The sequence below is a fragment of the Thamnophis sirtalis genome, unplaced genomic scaffold, assembly GCF_051295495.1.
Source record: "Thamnophis sirtalis isolate CommonGarterSnake01/CBP01778 unplaced genomic scaffold, rThaSir2_p1.2 scaffold_5, whole genome shotgun sequence".
Taxonomy (NCBI): domain Eukaryota; kingdom Metazoa; phylum Chordata; class Lepidosauria; order Squamata; family Natricidae; genus Thamnophis; species Thamnophis sirtalis.
In genome coordinates this window covers 64084125-64106268 of record NW_028261385.1, presented here as the reverse complement: position 1 = coordinate 64106268, position 22144 = coordinate 64084125, and the positions used below count along the sequence as shown (strand labels likewise).

Genomic DNA, 22144 nt, shown 5'->3' with positions numbered 1-22144 from the left:
AAAAATGCATATAAATTGTTCCAAGTGCTAGAATATGCAAATAAGATAACTGCCTCTTGCTGGGGGGAAAAAAACCCAGATCCCCCTGGAAATATAAGCTCTAAAAATATAAGAATACTCTTAAGCTTCAGATAGTGTTGTGAGGAAATAATTTTTAGGCCCTTATGCTGATTTGTATTTCTGGGCAGAAAGATTTTGGCATTTATTAACCCCCCATAAAAATATTAACCTAGGCTGGGCAGCGTGGAGCATTCTACTACTTTATGTTGTTGCCATGAAATAAAAATGCCTTTTAACTCTTCTAATTTTTATTTCTAAAAACTTACCTTATAGAGTAGGTTACAACAATTTGAAAACAATTAATAGTTGGCCCATTATCTTCCATCCACATTAATACAACGGAAGATTTAATTCTAATATTCTGCTTATATCTATGGAGAAAATGAGAACAATCAGTGCATCTCCTTGTTAAGTACAGGTAGTCCTCAACTTACAACAGTTCACTTAGTGACCATTTGAAGTTACATCGGCGCTGAAAAAGTGACATGACCATTTTTCACACTTATGACCATTGCAGCATCTCCATGGTCATGTGATTTACATGTGAATTCTTGACAACTGACTCTCATTTATAACAGTTGCAGTGTCCTAGAATCATGTGATCCTCTTTTGCGACCTTCTGACAAGCAAAGTCAGTGGGGAATACAGATTCACTTAACAACCATTTTACTATTTTAAGAACTGCAGCCATTCATTTAACAAATGTGGAGAGAAAAGTCGTAAAATGGGGCAAAATTCACTTAATAAATTTCTCACTTGGCAACATAAATTTTGGGCTCAATTGTGGTCGTAAGTTGAGGGCTACCTGAATGTGTGTCTGTAGAACAAATAAATAATTAACACATCACTTTCAGTTATTATATAAAAAGCGCATATTCAGCTGAAAGCTTCAAGCTCAGTACCAGTGGTATCCTTCATAGAAATAAAGCCTATATTGGAAGCCCGTGATGGCTAACCTATGGCACGCATGCCAGAGGTAGCATGCAGAGCCCTCTCTGCTGGTATGTGCACCGTCACCCCAGGTCAGATCTCTGACATTTCTTTCGTGACCTTCTGTTTCCCAGCAAACGACGAAACAGAAGCTCACAAAAGAAAAAGATCTTACCTCTTGCTGGTGTTGAGATGCCCCGCCTCCTGCCGGCCAGCTGGTCTTCAGTCTCTGTTGCACAAGCGTGCATGTCCATGCATGCATGCACACATGCCTATGCATGCATTCACACGTGCACCTTTCAGTTTGGGCATGTGCATGCACATAGTTTGGGCACTCTGTGTCTAAAAGGTTCGCCGTCACTGTTGTAAGCATTGCTTAGATCGATGCTTGTAAGGCAAAAGCTGTAAGTGATACTGCTATAGCAATAGCAGTTAGACTTATATACCGCTTCATAGGGCTTTCAGCCCTCTCTAAGCGGTTTACAGAGTCAGCATATTGCCCCAACAACAATCCTGGGTCCACATTTTATCCACCTCGGAAGGATGGAAGGCTGAGTCAACCCTGAGCCGGTGAGATTTGAACAGCCGAACAGCAGAACTGCAGTCAGCTGAAGTAGCCTGCAGTGCTGCATTTAACCACTGTGCCACCTTGGCTGATGCATGTTTGGTTTCATGTTTGGGAAAGAAAATCATGAAAATGTACACAAGAGTTTACAATAGTGCTTACAAGTTTGTGAACCCTTTTGAATGTTAAACATTTATAAGTATAACCTAAAACATCAGTTTTCCACAAAAGTCCTAAAACTAAATAAAGTGAACCCAATTAAACAAATGTCTCAAAGCCACTTTTATTTATTCATTTATATATTGAGCAAAATGATCCTGGGTCAGGCTAAGCCTTTCAGGTGATCAGGTGTTACAGAAGTTAGGTGCCACAACTGAAAAGACATGCTTCTTGGCATTCTTTAATTGATTGCAGCAAGAGTATGCTGCTCCTACCAGATTTAGTAGAACAGGAGAGAGGTGGTCCTTTAATAAATGTATTAGTTAAATAACTAAATAAAATTCTGTGCTTCTTATAAGCTTTAATACTTTAACACTGATAATTTCCAATACCTTGCTTCTTATTAGATCAGGAAAAACATATCTACTTCACCATATTTTAAAGCATTTTTGTATTGCTCACTAAAAGAAAAAGAACACAGTTTGAGAAAGTGAAAAGTTCCTTTAAGATGTTAAACTTTAAACATCAAATATCAAATAATTGTAAATTGATCTAGAAATGATGAGATAGTTATGATGTTAAATACATTAAAGATTCCATATTTTCTTATCATCCTAAAATCAATAGAAGGATGGTACTTATTCAGACATGAACAAAAATTCATTTTAATTGACTTTTTGTCTTCTTATAGGATGGAAAAACAGCAGAAGATTTGGCTAGAGCAGAGCAGCATGATCATGTAGCCAGTCTGCTTACAAGATTGAAAAAGGTAAAGGAATGAAATTGCACTATTATTTATATTTAAATGTATACCCTGTCTTTCTGTTTTAAGTAAGTTCTCAAAGCATCTTATGGTAAGCACACAGTGACTTATAATGAAGAATCCAGATTTGTATCACTTCACCTAACACTTTAAAAGGCGTTATGAAAAAAAGTTTCAAGAAATTTGGAAACAGTGATTGTGTAATAATTTGTTGTCAGTTCTCAATTTGACAAAGTTCTGTAGTCGTCTTGGGGAAATTCTGGAAATAAAGTAAACATTTAGCAATGAATACCTTAATTATAAGAGAGTACTAGTTTTAGTTTAATTATAAAATACAAATGCAAGTAATTTTGATATTAATTGAAATTGTTTAGTGAAAAAGGACAAATTCCATTTGAATAGTAATAATGGCTTAAAGTGCACTACAGCAGGCTAACTCTGCTCACACTGCCAGGAGTTTGATTTTTTGATCCTGATTGGCTGAAGGTTGACTCAGCCTTCCATCCTTCCGAGGTCAGTAAAACAAGGCCCCAGATTGTTGCTCCTAACTCTGTATACCGCTTAGATAGGGCTGTAAAATACTGTGAAGCGGTATATAACTTAAGTGCTATTGCTATTGCCATTTAGCCACAACTAACAAAGCCTTATAAGTCATAGGGAGTTATGTGGCATATAAATACCTAACTGGCATATATGAATATGAAATCACAGCTGCTAATTTTTTAGCTACTGTTCCTCTTCATACACATTAGATTCTTCCCAAGAATCTAGGATGCCATAATGTATTGGTGTATATGCACTGATCCAAGCATTGTAGCCTTATGTAATTGCTAGATGGAAATTTTGTCACTGCACAGATTTTCTAAGTGCCATTCAATATTTTTTTATATGACACCCACTGTGCCAATAACCAATGAGATCACCATGATTGCTTTATGCCATAATCTTTAGATATTCTCCAATATTTGTCATCTATTCTTATTATTCTTACTGCACCATCCATTGCCTTATTCATTCGTTGGATTTATATAGCCACCCATTTCACATTTCACATACATGACTCTAGGCAGCTTACAATAAAATAGATATGCTTCGTAGTATAAAAAGTAAAACCTGTAGCAGCTGAACATCAGTGAACTCTACCCATCTAGTTTAGAAATTTTAAGAAGGCCTATCAGTTCTCCCATCTCTGTTAAATAATCATGGAATGAGCTTTTGATGCTAGCAGATAGGCATGGGATCCTTGTAGGTATTGCCATGTTGGTTGTATTTTTAATTTATTGTTTTATTTTTGTGTTGTTTGTATTTAATTCATTTTGTTCTAAACTACTTAGACACATAAGACCGGGTAATTAATAATATTGTTAGTTACTTAAATAATGATTTGTTATTTTAATCAGAATGCTAAATCTGGGTAGCTGTCCTTTTTTTAAAAAAAAGTATATTATGAAGTATATTTAGTCTAATATTTCTCATCATAACTATGCCTGATTTAATACCTGTTTTACCTTTAGGATACACATAGGGCATTATTCATCCAGCATCTTAGACCTACTCATAATCTACAGCCAAGAATAAAAATTAAACTCTTTGGCCACTCTGCATCTGGGAAAACAACTCTTGTGGAGTCTTTAAAGTGTGGGCTACTAAGAAGCTTCTTCAGAAGGCGCAGACCTAGGCTCGCTTCTACAAATTCTGTCCGATTTCCTCCTTCACCTTTATCTAATAAGCCAACAGGTACCACTTTTAAGGATGTTTATTTTGTGCTATCAGCACTAGAAAAATATTATGATAAGAATAGCTCTTTTCATTATGCATTTATAGTAGTATGGACGCATTCTGTAATGCAATTCTGCACTCCTTTGTAAACGGAGGCTGAATGAGATTATTTTTAGAGAGAAATGAGAAACGTTTATGCCATCACGAAAGGAAATGCATACTCAAGTGGAATAAAAGTAGTATTTCAAAATAGTAGAGCATTGTCAGTGTAGTGATGAAAGTGAAATTTGTTTCATTTGCTATATATAGCCTGTTTTCTGTTTCAGTGATACATTAAGGTAGTATGTCATGGTGATCTAGTCAGTATTTGAATAAATGATCTCCAAAAGCATCTCTAAAGTTAGTAATATAAAACTATTGCCAATGAAATGGCATGATTGTCTCCCTGTAGTTACTATGAGTCAATCTCAATTCGAGAGCATCTTTATGTTTCATAATTATCAAAGGTTTAAAATGGGCAAGGTATGAAAAACAATAACACACTGGAATTCATTATAGTTAATTGTGAAGGAAGTATGTTTTTCTACTGCCCAAATGTTGCTTTTATAGTACAAGGAAAAGGCAATATCCCTGACTCATATATCTAGCCCTCAGTAAATCCATCTTTATATCTGAAATAAATTAGTGAAATAATTAGTAAACTATGCTTCTGAAGTGATTGCCATAGCTAAACCTTTCACAGCAACAATAGTCAAATTGTTAAGAGGGCTTCTGAGAACAGAAATTGTTAGTGCTTAAGGCACCCCAGTCTCTTGCCCTCCCCCCAAAAAATGAGATCTATTTTTGTCTATCTTGAGCTGTCACAAACGTTTTATTCCACATGATAAAAACCAAACGCTTTCAAGTTCTTTTTTCAAGTGATATATCATAAAACATCAACATTTCACAAGGTTTGGGGGCAAGAAGCCTGGGAATTATGCACAATTGCACACTGTTAATAAAGATTTTGCAACCACACCATTGCAAAAAAAACCAAAAATACAGTGGGGCTCCATTTGCAATGGCTTCTTTTGTAAATTAGAAACAAAAGTTTATATTCCATAGAGATCGTAAATATTTTAAAATAGCTTATATTCCATTATAATCATAAGTTTTTTTATATTTTACACTATTATCTTTTAAAACAAATCTCTTCTGTTGGTTGTCATGTATAGCTGTTATGCTTAAGAACTTTCGATGAGGCATTTGTTAGGATTCTTTTTTTCACTTTACTATAAGTGTTTTAACAGATCATCCTTCCATAGATGGAAATCTGCATGATAAGTAAGATAAAGTTCTTCTTATAAAGCATCATGCTTGTTTTTACTCTCAATAGATACTTTATATTTGGGCTATCCAACCTTGACAGCATTAAGACTTGTGGATTTCAACTCCCAGAATTTCCAGCCACCATGGCTGGCTAGGGAATTCTGGGAGTTAAAGTCCACAAATCTTAAAATTTGCCAAGGTTGAACAGCCTGAAAAACAAGGTTTCAAAATTGGATGGGAGGTAAGTTCCCATTACTTGTTTAATTCTTGAGTATTTAGTCTTTAATGCCTGTTAAGAAAAGGTAGATCAGGTCAAGGCCCTTGAGAAAGAAGCTTGATTTAATCACCATACATACTCAAATGCTTTGTTTGTTCATTGGTTTTAACACAATGTGAACAAAGGCTAAAAATATTTTGCCACATTTTGAACAGGATATTGTCAGACTGGGGTGTGTTCTGGGAATCAGAATGCTAAGAAATCTCAAAATCAAATCCTATAAAGGGTACTTGTAAAACTGACCAAAGAATAGAAGAAAAGAGTTTTCCATGATAGCTATATTGAAATATCTAAAATGTTGTCAGGTACTATACAAAAACAGAGCAGGAGCATTCTTTCTTGCTCTAGAAGTGAGGTTAAAGCCCCTAAATGAAAATTGCATAGAGCTTTATTTTAGCTTAAGAGTAAGAAAACTATACTATCTAATTAGTTTATCTAACAGAATGCTAACTTAGTTTTGATAGGATGAATTGTTATCTTAAACAAAATCCTTCTCTATCAAGGTCAGTGATGTTTTGCAGAAACAGCTTGAATATCTGGAAATAACCTTTTCTTTTATTTGGAGCTTGCCAATGTTTGCTTTTATTGGGATGCAAAATTGAATAATGGTAACTAGCCTTTCTTCCAGAGCACTGAAAAAAAATTCACTCAAAAACAGAATTCAGTTTTGAGATGCAATTCCCAGTGAATTACTGAAAACTGATATTGTAGCTTGCTTAGTTTTTCTGACTCTTTTATTGACAAAGGGCAGTCCTTTTGGATTCCTGAGGACTGAATGCAGCATTAAACTGGTCCATCTGGAAAACAGGAACAGAACTGAGCCAGTCAGCTATCAAAAAATCGACTTAGGTAGTAAGATTAAAAAAGAATATGCACTCCATCCCTATTGGAAATTATGATATTGGTTGAGAAGCAAGTCAGAGACGAGAGATGAAAATCTGAGCCATATAATAAATTGTTCCATCTGGTGAAGAAATGTACCAGCATTCCCTGGGCAGCTTTTGATATGTTGCATGGAGAGATAGGATTTAGTTAAAAAAAATGGTTCAGTTTCCATTCAACCCTGCCCTTGACATGTCTGAAGTCAAAGCAACCAACCAAATTGCTGTATTGCTCTCAGATCTGTATTCATAAAGATCACTATATTCTCTTCAGTCAAAAATTTGAAAAGATGCCCTTTGGATTCCTCAATATATTTGTTGGGCTTTTTAAACTTGGAATGAAGGATAGCCTTCTTTGACACACACTCTTTTTGACTAAACCCCTGGCCTCTGTCGTATTCCTGAATGGTTACATTTTATATTAGAAAGAGAAATTGGAAATTAACTTTGATTTTGTAGGTTCTGTGGGTAAGGTCTGATCGTGTTGCCTTTTGAAACAGAAAAAAATGAAATCAGTCAGTGAGGTATTGGAGCAGACCATCAAAGTCTTGAATATTCTGCCATGCAACCCTTTTGTTCTTTGTTCTTACTTGAGGCATCATAACAGGTGCACCCTTTGGAAAATTCATGCGCCAATTTCAAAGATTGCACCTGTTTGTCAACACAACTGTGTATACATACAGTCATTTACTTTCATTGTCAGTTGGCAGTTAGTGTTTCAAGAACAAGTTGCACTAACCCACTTTGAATCTATTTTCTGATGTTTAGTATACTCCTGTTGAGCATAATCTTTGCCTTTCTTAGCAGAGTTAACTTGAGGATAATTGTATCTACTATTTACTTGTGCTTCACATCTAAGAGTTTCTCCTTACCTACAGTATGATAAATATATTACCGTCCATGTTTTTGGAAAGAGTTAGATTTATAATCCTATTTTTTGCCCCAGAAGTTGAAGGATCCTCCTCTTAGTTTTCCCAACAACAGTAACCTTGTGAGTCAGGTTTGGATGAGAGGCTGACCCAGTGCCCTTCCTAATCCAGCATTTTAGACAACATCTGATGACTTTTTAATCTGCAGTGTGCTAAAGTTCAATGCTATGTAAAATGGTCCAATAGTATACAAAGACCGTTTATTTAATTCATACATTTGGAAAATATATTTCCATTTGTAAATATGCCATATTTTCAAGGTGTGAGAAAATCCCCTGCTTTAAAAGATTCTATCTTTCTTATATCTAGAGAAAAGGAATTCATTCCACTAAATCCACTGAATTACTTGCCTAAGACTGAAAGTGAAATCATTAGTCAATACCTATCCTTTCTTCTTATTCATATTATTTAACTCATTAAGACACTTCTGAATTTCTTAAGCGTTAAAAATAGGTTTGCAGATGATCCTGCTCCATTATATTGAAAATATAGGATATTTTTAACATACTGGTGTAGTAACTTGGTTCTCCACTAGAGGACATTAAAAGAGTACAAATATATATAAAAGGAAGTTAAGGCCCATCAGGGAATTCTCTCCGTTTATTTCTCCACTTGGAAAATAGTTTCTTTGATAATACAGAATAGCATATTGATAATCTAAGTGAAAGTGCTTTCAAATTGGAAGAAGCCTTTGAGCAACTTCACCTTCCAGTTCAGTGGTTACAGCACAGTGTATACTGTTCAGGGACAGTCCAGCATCCTCAGTCAAGATTTTTTGCAGAAGATTGTCTATGTAATAATATACATGTGATTATATGTTATGGAAATGGAAAATAAAAATATTCATTTTAAAGTTTAAAAAAAAAGATTTATTGCAGAAGAAAAAGGGTAAACAAATCGCCATCATAATCATCCACATGGATGCATGGTGCATGTGTAGATGGGAATTCTGATGTTCATTAAATTACATCACATTACATTAAATAATTAAAAACCCAGCTGTTTGGTTTTAACATTTTTATTCAGTTATGAAGTATTATAAAATATAAAAGTAAATAGAAAAGCAATGGAGGAGGGAAGGGGGAAAGAGAAGTGATTTTGCTCACTTTCTTTTGTTTCTTATTCATAATTGGGAATATGAGAAAAAATGTACAAAAAAGGGCTGTTCCCAAAAACTGAAGTTCTTTTCTAAGGAAAATTGACAGCTCTGACTGCTAATGGTACTAGGACTTTTCATTATCTTGTCAAGCCTACACTTACTGCTTTTAATTCTACAGAGTTTGAAATCATTAAGTGGCCAATTTTCCAAAGTTTGTAATCTTTAATTTATATTCTTTGCCTAATCCAGTTTCAGTAAGTATTTCAAATCTGTATCCTGGCTGTGAGAATGTTAGCGTGAGAAGCCGAAGCATGATGTTTGAGCCAGGCCTGACCAAAGGGATGTTGGAAGTATTTGTTTCTCCCTCTCATCATTCCCACTGCTCCATGGATGACCAGTCCACGAAGTGCATTGATGTGCAGAATGCTTATTTGAATGGTAAAGCAAAAAGTTTGGTGCATTATAAGTGTATTTTAATATCACTGGCAAGGTCTTTGGTGCAAACAAGTTCTGCTTTAACCAGAGGTGGGTTGCTCCCGGATCGGGCGAATGGGTAGTGAGACGGTGGGAGGCTCCGCTCGGACTCTTCTGCGCATACGCATCGCACATGCCCGAAGTAACAAAAATTGGCAACCCACCACTGACTTTAATCCATTTTTTATGCATTGCATTAACTATTTCCAGAACTTCAGCAACATTTAGTTTTTTAAAAAATCTTGAATATGCAAAGTTCCATGTAATAAATAGTAATAGCAATAGCAGTAGACTTATATACCGCTTCATAGGCCTTTCAGGCCTCTCTAAGCGGTTTACAGAGAGTCAGCATATTGCCCCCAACAATCTGGGTCCTCATTTTACCCACCTCGGAAGGATGGAAGGCTGAGTCAACCCTGAGCCGGTGAGATTTGAACCGCTGACCTGCTGATCTAGCAGTAGCCTGCAGTGCTGCATTTAACCACTGCGCCACCTTGGCTCTTAGTAAGATCATTATAAGCATAATCAGTGCTTAAATCTAACTGCAGCAACCAGATTCTATGATGCACATGAGGCCAATCCCAGGAAAAAATGGTTAAGTTTAAGAAAAGCTACATTTGCACTGTTGAGCTCTTAAGCACCTTTTTGTCTTTAGATTTCCCCAAAATGTTTCCTGTTCTTAATGATCACTTAATTTCAATACATCTGGAATTAATTTTAGCACTAAATTTTGTGCTTAAGTACAAGCTACTTTTTTGGCTGGATTTATTGTGTCACTTTTTAAAGGTTAATTTTGAATAAAGTAAAAGTAAATTGAAGGGGGGGGGGCAGAGGGATCTGAATGGAGTCTTATAGGTAGTTTACCAAGCAGTGGGACAACCAGCAAATCTGAAACAGTGAGAAAAAATATTGTGATTTCTCTCTGGAAATAAGAATGTTTTGTTAACATTTCATAACTTCTGTCATTTATTAGTTTGATAACAAACTTTTTGCTCTTTTAGGAATTGGTGATTTCAGTGTATGGGAATTCTCTGGAAATCCTGTCTATTTCTGCTGCTATGATTATTTTGCTGCAAATGACCCCACCTCAGTTCACATTGTGCTTTTTAGTCTTGAAGAACCTTATGAAATACAATTGAACCAAGTGACCTTTTGGCTTAGTTTCTTAAAATCACTAGTTCCAGTTGAAGAACCTATAGGTATGTCTATTTACATGATGAATAATCTGTGCCAGTCACCTGTATATGAAGAGAAACAGCTGCATTTTTAATAATCATAGTCATATTGTCTTAAAATTATTATAAAATGTATACATTAATGTGATTGTTCTATACTTTAGAAAAGATTCGATTCATGTAATTCAAGATCATCTTCACTTTATTTCCATGAAACACTTTTCACCTGTTTTGTGACATTTTCATTGAAAAACAGAATTAAAATGCATTGATTACATTTCTGTCCAAACTCGTAATGTTACTAAAATTTTAATTAAATGGTCACATCACGAGATTGAAAGGTTTTTATTCGATGCTGAGACTATTAAAAAATAACCTGTTCATATTTTAATGTTGCTATTTATTTCTTCTATGCAAAGCTTTCCGTGATGGAATTTGCTTTCTCAGCTATGTAGATAGAGTGTCTTTTTTCATTTAACGTCTTCTCTTCTCCCCCACCCCCAAGACTTTTGAAGAACTTTGAACCAACCATGCCACATCTTTAAATGACTGTAGCCTCTTATTGGCTTTGAGATGCAGTTTCCTTAAGGACAACTCCCATGCAAGAAGAGTATGTCCTTGAATGATTTGTATAGGCTGGGTATTTATCTTTTGCAAACAGTCACCTGATTTACAATGGGAATTAATTGGCTTTTCCCAAGTCAGTGATACATACATTCCTTTTCATTGCACATTCATTCAATTTTTTTTTCTTTGGGAAGATTTACTCCATAAACAACTTGGAGAAAATGAATTCTGGTGCGAAGAAGTTTTCCATATATCTCAACCATCACTGAAGTGCATATTTAATTTTTTTTAATGTGCATAGATGTTTATTATTAACATTTAACTTTATTTTCAATGCAGCCATTTTGCACATCATAAAGAACCAATACTGATTACATTCTGAGAAACATTTATATTGTTAGAAGTAATAATTCCTGTACAATTGTATGTGTGTTTATATACAAAAAAGAAAAAAGTTTGAATATGTTTTTGCATTATTTGCATTTAGGATGTATTGGTTCTTGCTCATGTTGATTTTTGTGGTGCTGCTACTAAGCATTTGTAATTCAATAATTACTACAAGGTTTAAATCACTATTTTCAAAAAACATGACATGTTATTTCCCCAGATGATGTATTTGTGCAAAGTTGTCTTTAGTGTTACCTCATTCTTGTCCCAAATGTATCTCTTTCTCACTCTCTCTCACTTTCCCATTCTTTTTCATGGTATCTCCAAGGCTTTCATACTTAATTCTCTCTTACACGAGAATGCTTTGTGTAAGTACTGTAAAGTTGCATTCATACCATTGTATGAATGGATTTTAGATCAGTTGTTCCTTGCCTGTAATATCTACCATAAATTTGCAGTACTGTAAACTATTGTATCTAATGGGTAAATTCTTTTTTTTAAAAACCTCCAAAATGTGTATTTAATTTATAAATGGACAGATTATGACTATTTATTCCCATTTATAATGTGTTGTCTTTATTTTGTAAGATGGAGCAGTATAAATAAACATAGAATAAACGTAGTCATTCTCTTCAAACCAAGAACATATATAGAAGCATATTACAGTAACAGGAAGAAAAATCTGTTTGTCCTGAAATTCTTTATTATTTGTCTCTTGAAGCATTTGGAGGAAGGCTGAAAACTCCACTTCATGTTGCACTGGTGGCTACACATGCAGATATTGTTAATCTTCCACGTTCTGCTGGAGGAGAGTTCCAATATGACAAAGATACATCACTTTTGAAAGAAATTAGGAATAGGTAAGAGAGAAAAAACATAGTCTAAATTATAGGAATACCTGCTATATTTTGAAATTGGCATATTACACATAATGTAACTGAATTGATTTAACTTTGAGGGGAGGAAATGAGACTTTCCCACAGGAAAAGTCCATATTAATTATACTGTTTTATACTTCAAGAAGCAATTACCATATTTTTCAGAGTATAAGACGCACCAAGATTTTGAAGACGCAAATTTTTAAAAAAAGTTTTTGCACTCTGCAGACCTCCAAAAAATGGCCTGTTTTTCACGAAAACAGGCTCTTTTCCCCCCCCCCCCCAAAAAGGGCATGTATAGCCTTATAAAATGCTCTCGCGGGCTGTGGGGGGCAAAATTGAGCAAAAAACAGCCTGTTTTTTGCTCATTTCTGCCCTCCACAGCCCCCAGGAGCACTCTGGAAGCCTCCTAAATGCTATGCACAGCCATTTTGGTGAAGGGGGTGGTCTTTCTAGAGGCAAAAAATGCTGTATTCAGTGTATAAGATGCACCAAGATTTTTGCCTCTTTGGGGGCAAAAGTGCGTCTTGTACTTCGAAAAATACGGTATTTTCTATTATAGGAGTGTGTTGCCATCATATGGAAGGTTTTCCCTCACCTTCCAAGCCTTAGCACAGTGTTTCTTATCCTTGGTCACTTGAAGATGTCTGGACTTCAACTCCTAAAATTCTGGGGGAGGAGAAACACTGTCTTAGCAGAATGGTCTAGAAGCTCCTATTGTCTATAAAGCTTTTAATACATTTATTTTTTATTCCAATGTAAATTTATTCTAGATTCAGTAGTTTAAGTAAAGTAGAACCATGAGTCCCTGAACTGTCGGATTAAACATTTGTTACAATAAATAGATTTCTGACATAAGAAATAGAAAAATTAACTGTTTAAAATCAAAAGAAACATCCAGTTTCTCTTTATTCTTGGAGTAATCTGAGTAAGGGGCCAGTATAACCCCTCTCAGTTAAGTATGAAATATAAATAGATAAAATATAAATAAGTAAATAGAAATGAGTGATTGCATTTAATAGAACTGGCTTTCAAGTGGAATGCCTCGTTTGTAATCTCAAGAAATATTTTATCTGCCAAAATTATTCAGTTAGAAAAAAGTAAAATTGAGCTTTGGGGCTAAAATGATAATTATTCCCCTCTCTCCCTTTTTTTAGGTTTGGGAATGACGTTCACATTTTGGACAGATTATTTATTCTAGATGCTGGAGCATCAGGTTCAAAAGATATGAAGATCCTCCGAAACCATCTTCAAGAGTTGCGCAGTCAGATTATCTCTGTAAGTTATATGTACAGCCACAGATTAGTCACTAACCAGGTCCTTACCTATTTTGAATGCAACTACAGTTATGTCACTCTTTCTGATATCGGACAATGTTAATAATAGTTGGGTTGGAGACACATCTATATGAATTAGAATGGAAATTTACTGTTTTGCTTATTAAGTTTTTATCATAATACATCTTTTTTTAAAAACATGTCTTTTGGTGGGAGAGTTCCTGCCCATTTTTTAGAAGACAACATTGTTCACCAGCATAGGGGCATCCAAGTGTATTAAAATTGCAACTCATTACATTTTCATATAGCTGCCTAAGAATTCTGGGAACTGAAATCCTGATTTATTGGAGGTCATCAGGTTAAGAAAAGCTAGTTCAGAGCTTTTTAAACTTGACAGTGAATATATTACTGATTTTATTCTATTTCTATCTTATATACCTTCAATTACATGTTGGCCAATCTTTTAGGTTGGTTGAGTTATGGCAATAAGTTTCTAGTGTTAGTGCCATTAGCAGGAAACAGGATATAGGTTGTAGCTAATAATACTGCTCACTATATATGTTATAGATGTTGACTTTCTATACTAAATTATTTAACATAGTGCTTCTTTATGTTTAGTAACTGCACATATGCCTGACCTTTTTATCAAAGAATATCGGATTTATCCACTTAATACAATTTTCAATTGCTATAGCAAGTGAAACAGACAATTTCAGAGTCATCTTATGAAATAAGAAAAGTAGTCCAAACAATAGAGAGATAAGAGGAAAGGGGAAACTCAACTTCGGGTGGGATGGCTGCATTGATTGGAGAAATTAATATTTTTCATGAAACAGGATCAAATTTCATCTAACCATTAAATAAAAAATATATTTGCACAAAAGGGCTATATGTCAGTAATTTTAGTGTACTTGGCAATTTCACTTACAGGCAATGAAAGATGTATATTGCTAAATAAAATTGATTATTTTGTTAAAATAATATATTAGATGAAATCTAAGCAACAATAACAGTTTGCATTCTAGAAACCAAGTCTACTACGTTTTTTTTTCATAGACATGTCCACCTATGACTCACTTGTGTGAAAAAATAATTTCCACTCTACCATCATGGAGAAAAATGAATGGGCCCAATCAGCTCATGTCCCTTCAACAGTTTGTATATGATGTGCAAGATCAACTTAATCCATTAGCAAGTGAAGATGAGATTAGGCATATAGCCCTCCAGCTACACAGTATAGGAGAAGTAAGTAATATATTAATTACATGGATACTTCTATATAAATGTTAATTATATAAATGTTTTATGAAGTGTAATTTGCCTATCAGACTGATTGCAAATTGTTGCCCCTACTAAGTTTTTCTTATTCTAAGTTCTGCAGGCACGCAAAACATACAGCAAAGAAACCAAGCAGAAACTACTTCCTGCTTCAGCACTAAGAGAAACTACCTTTATGCCAACTGGTGTTTTTAAAAGATAGAAACAGCTTAACTTTCTCTTGCAAAGTTCAATATATTATTAAAGGCCATGACTGAATTTACAACTAGAGAAATTCCTATTGCATTGGATAGGGTCATTGCCACATGAAAAGATTTATGGCAGCCTAGTGGTTAAGAAAAATAGATTTACAGGTAGTCCTCACTTAATGACCACAATTGAGCCTCAATTTTTAATCATAAGTCACTCAGTCATGGTCACCAATGACTTATCTCAGTTTAATAATCATTTTTACAATTGACATATATAGTTATTAAACAAAACACATGATTGTTAAGTAGGACACTAAAGTTAGGGTCTTTTTTTCTCTTGCAAACTAGAAATTACATAAGGAATGCTTCACAGTATGGTGTATTTGTCACCATATGCATATGTATGCATAAATAAATAAATTGAATAAATTGGGAAGAAAACAAAGGGTGAAACAAAACAATCTTTCTAGTTTTTTTCTGTGTTCAGTCTTACAAACTGAATCCTGCTCCGGATTAGGGTGGATAGGATTCTACACATTTGTACGCAACTGGATATGCTATAATAGATATTTGAATATCAAAGCTCTTGTAATTATTTATTTGAGAAACCATGGGGACTGTTGTAGATCTTGTCCCTTCTCTTTCATGTATATATTATTATTAACTCTGTGAATATTATTTTGAATATATATGATTATTAACTATGAGACTTTTATCTTTCTAAACAGATCAACATCATGCAGAGTGAGACAGTCCAAGATGTTGTTCTGCTGGATCCTCGCTGGTTATGTTCAAATGTCCTTGGAAGACTTTTGTCTGTAGAGAATCCTAAAGCCCTCCACCACTACAGAGGTCGATATACAATAGAAGATATCCAGCGCCTTATACCTGACAGTGATGTAGAAGAACTTATACAAGTCTTAGATGCCATGGACATCTGTGCCAGAGATGTCAGCAGTGGAACAATGATTGATATTCCAGCCTTGATTAAGACTGATAGTCTCCATAGGTCTTGGGCTGATGAAGAAGATGAAGTTATGATTTATGGTGGTGTTAGAATTGCTCCTGTGGAACATCTAACCCCACTACCTTGTGGAATTTTTCATAAAGTTCAGGTGAATCTGTGTAGATGGATTCATCAACAAAGCACAGAGGGAGATGCAGATATACGTTTGTGGGTCAATGGATCAAAAATTATGAACCGTGGAGCTGAACTTCTTGTACTGCTTGTCAACAATGGTCAGGGTATTGAGGTTCAAGTTAGAGGCTTGGAAATGGAGAAGATTAAATGCTGCTTATTCCTGGACTCTGTATGTAGTACCATTGATAATTTAATAGCCACCACATTGCCAGGGCTATTGACAGTCAAACATTATCTCAGTCCTCAGCAGCTGAGGGAACATCATGAGCCAATCATGATTTACCAACCAAGAGATTTTTTCCGCGCACAAAGTCAAAAAGAGACCTCCTTGACTAATACCATGGGTGGTTACAAAGAAAGTTTTAGCAGCATATTGTGCTTTGGGTGTCTTGATGTTTACTCACAAGGAAGTTTAGGAATGGATATCCATGTATCAGATTTGAATCTACTTACAAGGAGGAAATTGAGCCGACTTTTGGATCCACTTGATCCTATGGGCAAGGATTGGTGCCTTCTTGCAATGAACTTGGGCCTCCCTGATTTGGTTGCAAAGCATAATATAAACAATGGGAGTTCCAATGACTTTGTCTCCAGTCCATCCTACTCCCTTCTCCAGGAATGGGGAAATGCCCCTGAAAGTACTGTGGGTATTCTGATGTCTAAGCTGAGGGAACTGGGCCGCAGAGACGCAGCTGACTTTTTATTGAAAGCATCTTCTGTGTTCAGAGTCAGTTTCGATGCAAATGGTCAGGAAGCTTATGCTTCAAGCTGTAATAGTGGAACATCTTATAATTCAATTAGTTCAGTCGTCTCTCGATAAAAGTAATAATGTGGAACTTTTTCTAATTTCAGCTAAGGCGAAAGGATTCAGGATGGCAATCTTTTTGGTATTTATAAGTTCTATATATTACTGTAATAAGTTGTCTCTGTTCCTCCACATTGTTTTTTAAGTAACTAAAACCCTGAAACATTGCTTTTTAAGTAACATGTTGCTCTTTAGTTATAAAAGGCTAGTATAATTTCAGCTATTTTGCATTCTGCTTTTTAATGATTATTGTACTTTTTTGAATTCTATTGGTTTAACTGTTTAATTCTTCAATAGCTGGTCATCTTAACAAACCATCCTTCCTTGTACCGAAGACTGCACAATAATTAAGCTACATTTCTTATGTACTCTTCCCCCACCCACCTTGTTTATTTTAAAAACATAGATAGCCAAACAATGCTAATTGGTTTGGATTTGAACACCATGCTTAGAAATGAAAAAGTGAGTGCCTTTTGCAGAAGACTCATGTGGTTAAAATCAAGTTCTTTCTGTGGAAGCTGTAAGACAATGCTACCTCTATTTCATGTCTGCATGCTGGTTGTTGCAAGTGGTTGTTGCCTTTGTGTGTCATAAAGCATAAGATACTTGGTAACATGAAATCTGTTCCACTGAAGAGCTCTCATGTAGACTATCATGAGGGTAGAAATATGTAAGACGTTGCGTTTATTTCCGTTGAAGTGGAATGAAAACTTTCGAACTCCATGAACTTGCACCTTCCATTATTTCTACATATCTCAGGTAAAGATTTTACACAAATGTAAAGTTCACCAAGGCACATATACAAGTGTTAGCTAACTATGACTTATTCTGTATTTAACGGTGATCATTTGTGCAAAGCAAATGGTTTTTCACTTTCAGATACTAGTGTGCTTATTTCTTATACTTGAACCTTTAATTTCATTTTGTTTTTATTAAAGCAAGAGCTTAAAATTACTATGAGGGAAAATGACTTTCTTCTTTTCTGAAAAGCATGTAATATTAAAGGTACACTATATATTATGTGTATATACATATATAATATATGTATATATTAATACTGTTTTCCTTAATCTTTGTTGTAGTACAATTTTAAATTTTTTTACAAATAAATTGTTGCCTGTTGCAACTTTTTCATCATTCTTCATTTCCTATTTGCATTCATATCATTAATTACATTAATTATTTGGTTTGTGGACATGCAGAACAGCTAGCTCTTGATTTTAACTATCTAGCAAACAGCAGCTACAAATTTTCATTCCAAGAAACCATTTCATGTATCACAACTTTCTGTGACAGAATTAAGTATAAAATTTTACCCGAAGCATAGTAGATATTTTAATGCATAAGTACGCGGTCAGCAATCTTGTAATATGTCAACTAGATGAGAAATACTATTAAGTAATAATAGTATTATTATTAAATAAGGGTATTTTTCTAATCTTTTTTGAATATTCATAGGAGCTAGGCAGGAGGAGACTAGCTTTGTATTCGGAAGACTAGCTTTTTGTTGTAGTATGCTCACACATACTAGAATGTAAGAAGAATGACTTGGGAAGGTACAAAGATAAAAATGTGCAAATATGTTTTTGAGGTTTTTGTTTTGTTAACTAATCACTTTTACAATGTGCGAAGAGGAAATGACTTCTTGTGTAAATACAATTTTGGCAAAGGTCTGTGTTAATTTCCTTTCTGATTTACGATGATTCTGCAGTTTGAAACAGTGAATGGTGTTGATTGCTAATGTTATAGCATAATTCTGTACAAATGATGATGATAAAGACTAAATAGTGCGTGTGTCTGTGAATCTTGGTCACAGGATTGTGATTAATTTCAACAAATGTTATATGCTGTATTTTAACTTGTAAAAATGGGTGTTCTGTAACTTCCCTTTTTAAACTAGTGTCTGTTGGTAAGATTGCTTTGGATGGGGCCTCCAGGTTTTAACCCTCAATTTATTTTCAGTGCATTTCATTATTTTAAAGTCTGTTTTGATTTGCATTCATTTTCATCTTACAAATCCATGACTAAGCCTGTGGAATGTTCACACAGTGGCTTTGAAGGCAGCCCCATATTTGTGCATGTGCACCCAGACAACTAAGAACAACCCTCACAGCTATGATGGAAGCCACACAGCTGCTTTAATACTTCAAGGACTTTTAATACACATCGTCTAAATGCTTTGCCTAGCCCTGATGATTATGTCATACTACTTTATCAGAATTGGTAAGGGGATGAAAATCTGTCTTGATCTCATAGTTTTAAAGTAGAAGTAGCAACTAAAATGTTATTTATAAAATACAGTATTTTTAGATACGATTTTTCTCTATAGGATAATTTCAGCAGGCAAGGGACTCAAATATCCATCTGATGACCTTAAGAGAGGTTGAATGTTATAATCAACCAGTTGTGCTGGTTAGAATTAATCTCTAATTAAAGCACATCTGTGGGGAAGCAACAGTTTGAGGAATGTTGCTATGAACTGCTTCTGGCAGAGGTCTGAAAGGCTATGGGGGAATTGGATATAACTCAGTACCAATCCAAAACATTCTATCTTGGCAAATTAAAAAGAGTTGGTTGCTAGTTGTACAAAAAGAAATATTTTTGTATTTTTTTTCTCTTGTCTTTGAATCAGACCAGCATTCTACATGTTCCATACCTTGTTTCTCTTTCTCTAAAGGCATAGAGAAATTAAAAGATATATTTTTGTGATGATTTTCAGACAGGGGTATCTGAATTCTCTAGAACAAATAGCTGCTATTTCTTCCTGTTTTCTGCAAGTGAGTAAAACCAACCAAAAGAGAGAGATCTGATTCTGGTTTAGTTCACAACAATTTATAATTGTTAAATTATAATTACTTCTTATTTATAAGTTATGAACAAATCCTCTGATCCTTTTGCTTACGATTCTGAGCTTGAAAGCAACAAGTGTGGATCATAGGTTTGGTTGTTAGATGACCTAAACCAGGGCTGTCAAACTCCCCGCCCACGGGCCAGATGCATCACACACTGGCCACGCTCACGCCCGGTTTAGCGAAGGGGCGAAAAGGCCCAATATGTCATGTGATGATGTTAATTTGACAGCCTGACCTAGTCTGTCATAGTTTATGCACTGTTGTGAAATGAAGATTGGGTTTTATGAAATAATATACTGCTTATCACAGATCAAGACATGCAAACAGCTGCTAATGTAAGAACAACAAACTGTTCAAATCAGGGGTGTCCATCCTTGGTAATGACCAGCGGACTTCAACTCCCAGAATTCATTAGCCAGCCATACAGGCTGGACAATTCTGGGAGCTAAAGTCCACAAGCCTTAAAAATTGCCAAAGTTGGACACCCCTGGTTCAAATGAAGATACTAAAAGTCTGATTGTGTTCTCCTAGTACCTGTTATTTTTAATATAAATGAATTATATTAATAGGTTCAGATTTGCAAGTTAACTTTCTTTAGAATGCCTTACCAGGAAACGGCATGACTGAAAATGAAATTTCAGATTTAGTTTTCCAACTGCCTTTTTGAGAAATGCCCCTAAAGGAAAATGAGTAACAGGGAGGTGATTTCGTTGATACAGCAGTCTGTACTATTCAGAAATTTATTATGGTCTAACGGCATGTTTTTGCAAACAACATTTTAAAGCAATTTAAGTAAGAGATCACATGAAAGAGAAGACCAAGACACAAGACTCCATAGTACCCATTTGTAGGGTTTTTTTTAAATTAAGAAAATTTTAAATTGAAATTTTGATCCTGGGAAGCTTCGCTATTGGAAATTAATATAATTCATACTGAATGTACTTAAAAGTTAATCTTTGTCCCTCTAAATCTACCTTGCTTATTTGGAGCTAAATAATGTTCTCATCTTTTTAGAATGAGAAGTTGAGATTGTAATGCAAAAACTTATTTTGAGATCATCGGAAGAAAGCAGTGTAAAAGGTTGTTCATTAGATTTCAACCCTATTACAGTTGTAAAGGTAAAGGTTATCCTTGCACAAATGTGCTAGTCTTTCCGACTCTAGGGGGCCGTGCTCATCTCCATTTCAAAGCCAAAGAGCCAGCACTGTCCAAACACATCTCCGTGGTCATGTGGCCGGCATGACTAAACACCGAAGGAACACGGAATGCTGTTACTTTCCCTCCAAAGGTGCTCCTTATTTTTCTACTTGCTTTCGAACTGCTAGGTTGGCAGAAGTAAGAACTCCATTACTGGGACAAGTAATGGGAGCTCACTCTGTTACACGGCATTAGGGATTCGAACTGCTGACTTTTCTGATCGACAAGCTCAGAGTCTTAGCCACTGAGCCATCACATCCCTCTATTACAGTTGTATGCAGAGACAAATTGTATATCTCAATGAATCCTTTAGTAAATGGAAGCTAACATAATCTCTCTATGGCACAGAGCTAAGTAGTTCACTGTGCTGCAAATTTGAATGTATTTTACTTATCTGCAGTTGTTTACAGATTCTGCATATAAACAGCGTACAGGAAAGGATTTGGACAGCATTTCAGTACTTCATAATATCTCCTTGGCAGAAAGAACTACTTGCAAAATGTTTCCTGTTGCAAGTTAAGCTTTTTTTCCCTTTCTTGTTTTGCGAAATGTTTCTCTTGCATAATAATTCTACTTCAGAATTATTCTTAAATCTCCTTGAATACACCATATGTTTGAGATTTTGTTCTCATTTTCAATCGTGTTCAGGGTGGGAGGTTGACATTTTAAAAGGTTAAGCGTTCAGGGGGACATGGTGTCTGGGACTTATTTTCAAACTAACCATGATGTGCTTATATAGGTAAAGATAAATTCCCCTCGCATATATGTGCTAGTCATTCCCGACTTTAGGGGACGGTGTTCATCTCCGTTTCAAAGCCAAAGAACCAGCGCTGTCCGAAGATGTCTCTGTAGTCATGTGGCAGCATGACTAAACACCGAAGGCGCACAAAACACTGTTACTTTCCACCAAAGGTGGTTCCTATTTTTTCTACTTACATTTTTACATGCTTTCGAACTGCTAGATTGGTAGAAGCTGGGACAAGTAATGGGAGCTCACTCCGTTATGCGGCGCTAGGGATTCGAACTGCTGAACTGCAGACCTTCTGATTGACAAGCTCAGCGTCTTACCCACTGAGCCACCGTGTCCCTTTATAGAGAGGGGAGAGCGGTGCTTATGTAGAGGCAGGGAAAAGAAAGAAAGCTTTTTGAATGACCTTCACAGTCTTGAATATTACTGAAAATCCTGGGGGAGATCTCAGACATGCTACATATGCACAGAATCCTAATAACAA

The 22144-nt window shown here is 35.3% G+C and overlaps 1 protein-coding gene across 2 annotated transcripts in view; it reads left to right on the top strand.

Annotated features, from left to right (window-relative positions):
- DAPK1 (death associated protein kinase 1) overlaps positions 1-18536 on the top strand; it is a 70440-nt gene extending 51904 nt beyond the window's left edge. For both annotated transcript variants that reach the window (XM_087715923.1, XM_087715922.1), the window contains exons 19-26: positions 2406-2483; positions 3992-4214; positions 8940-9128; positions 10166-10363; positions 12015-12153; positions 13329-13449; positions 14505-14693; positions 15646-18536. In XM_087715923.1, coding sequence (XP_087572049.1) covers positions 2406-2483; positions 3992-4214; positions 8940-9128; positions 10166-10363; positions 12015-12153; positions 13329-13449; positions 14505-14693; positions 15646-16878 — 2370 coding nt within the window. In that variant the 3' untranslated portion in view covers positions 16879-18536. The remainder of the gene's footprint in view (positions 1-2405; positions 2484-3991; positions 4215-8939; positions 9129-10165; positions 10364-12014; positions 12154-13328; positions 13450-14504; positions 14694-15645) is intronic.
- The last annotated feature ends 3608 nt before the right edge of the window (positions 18537-22144 follow it).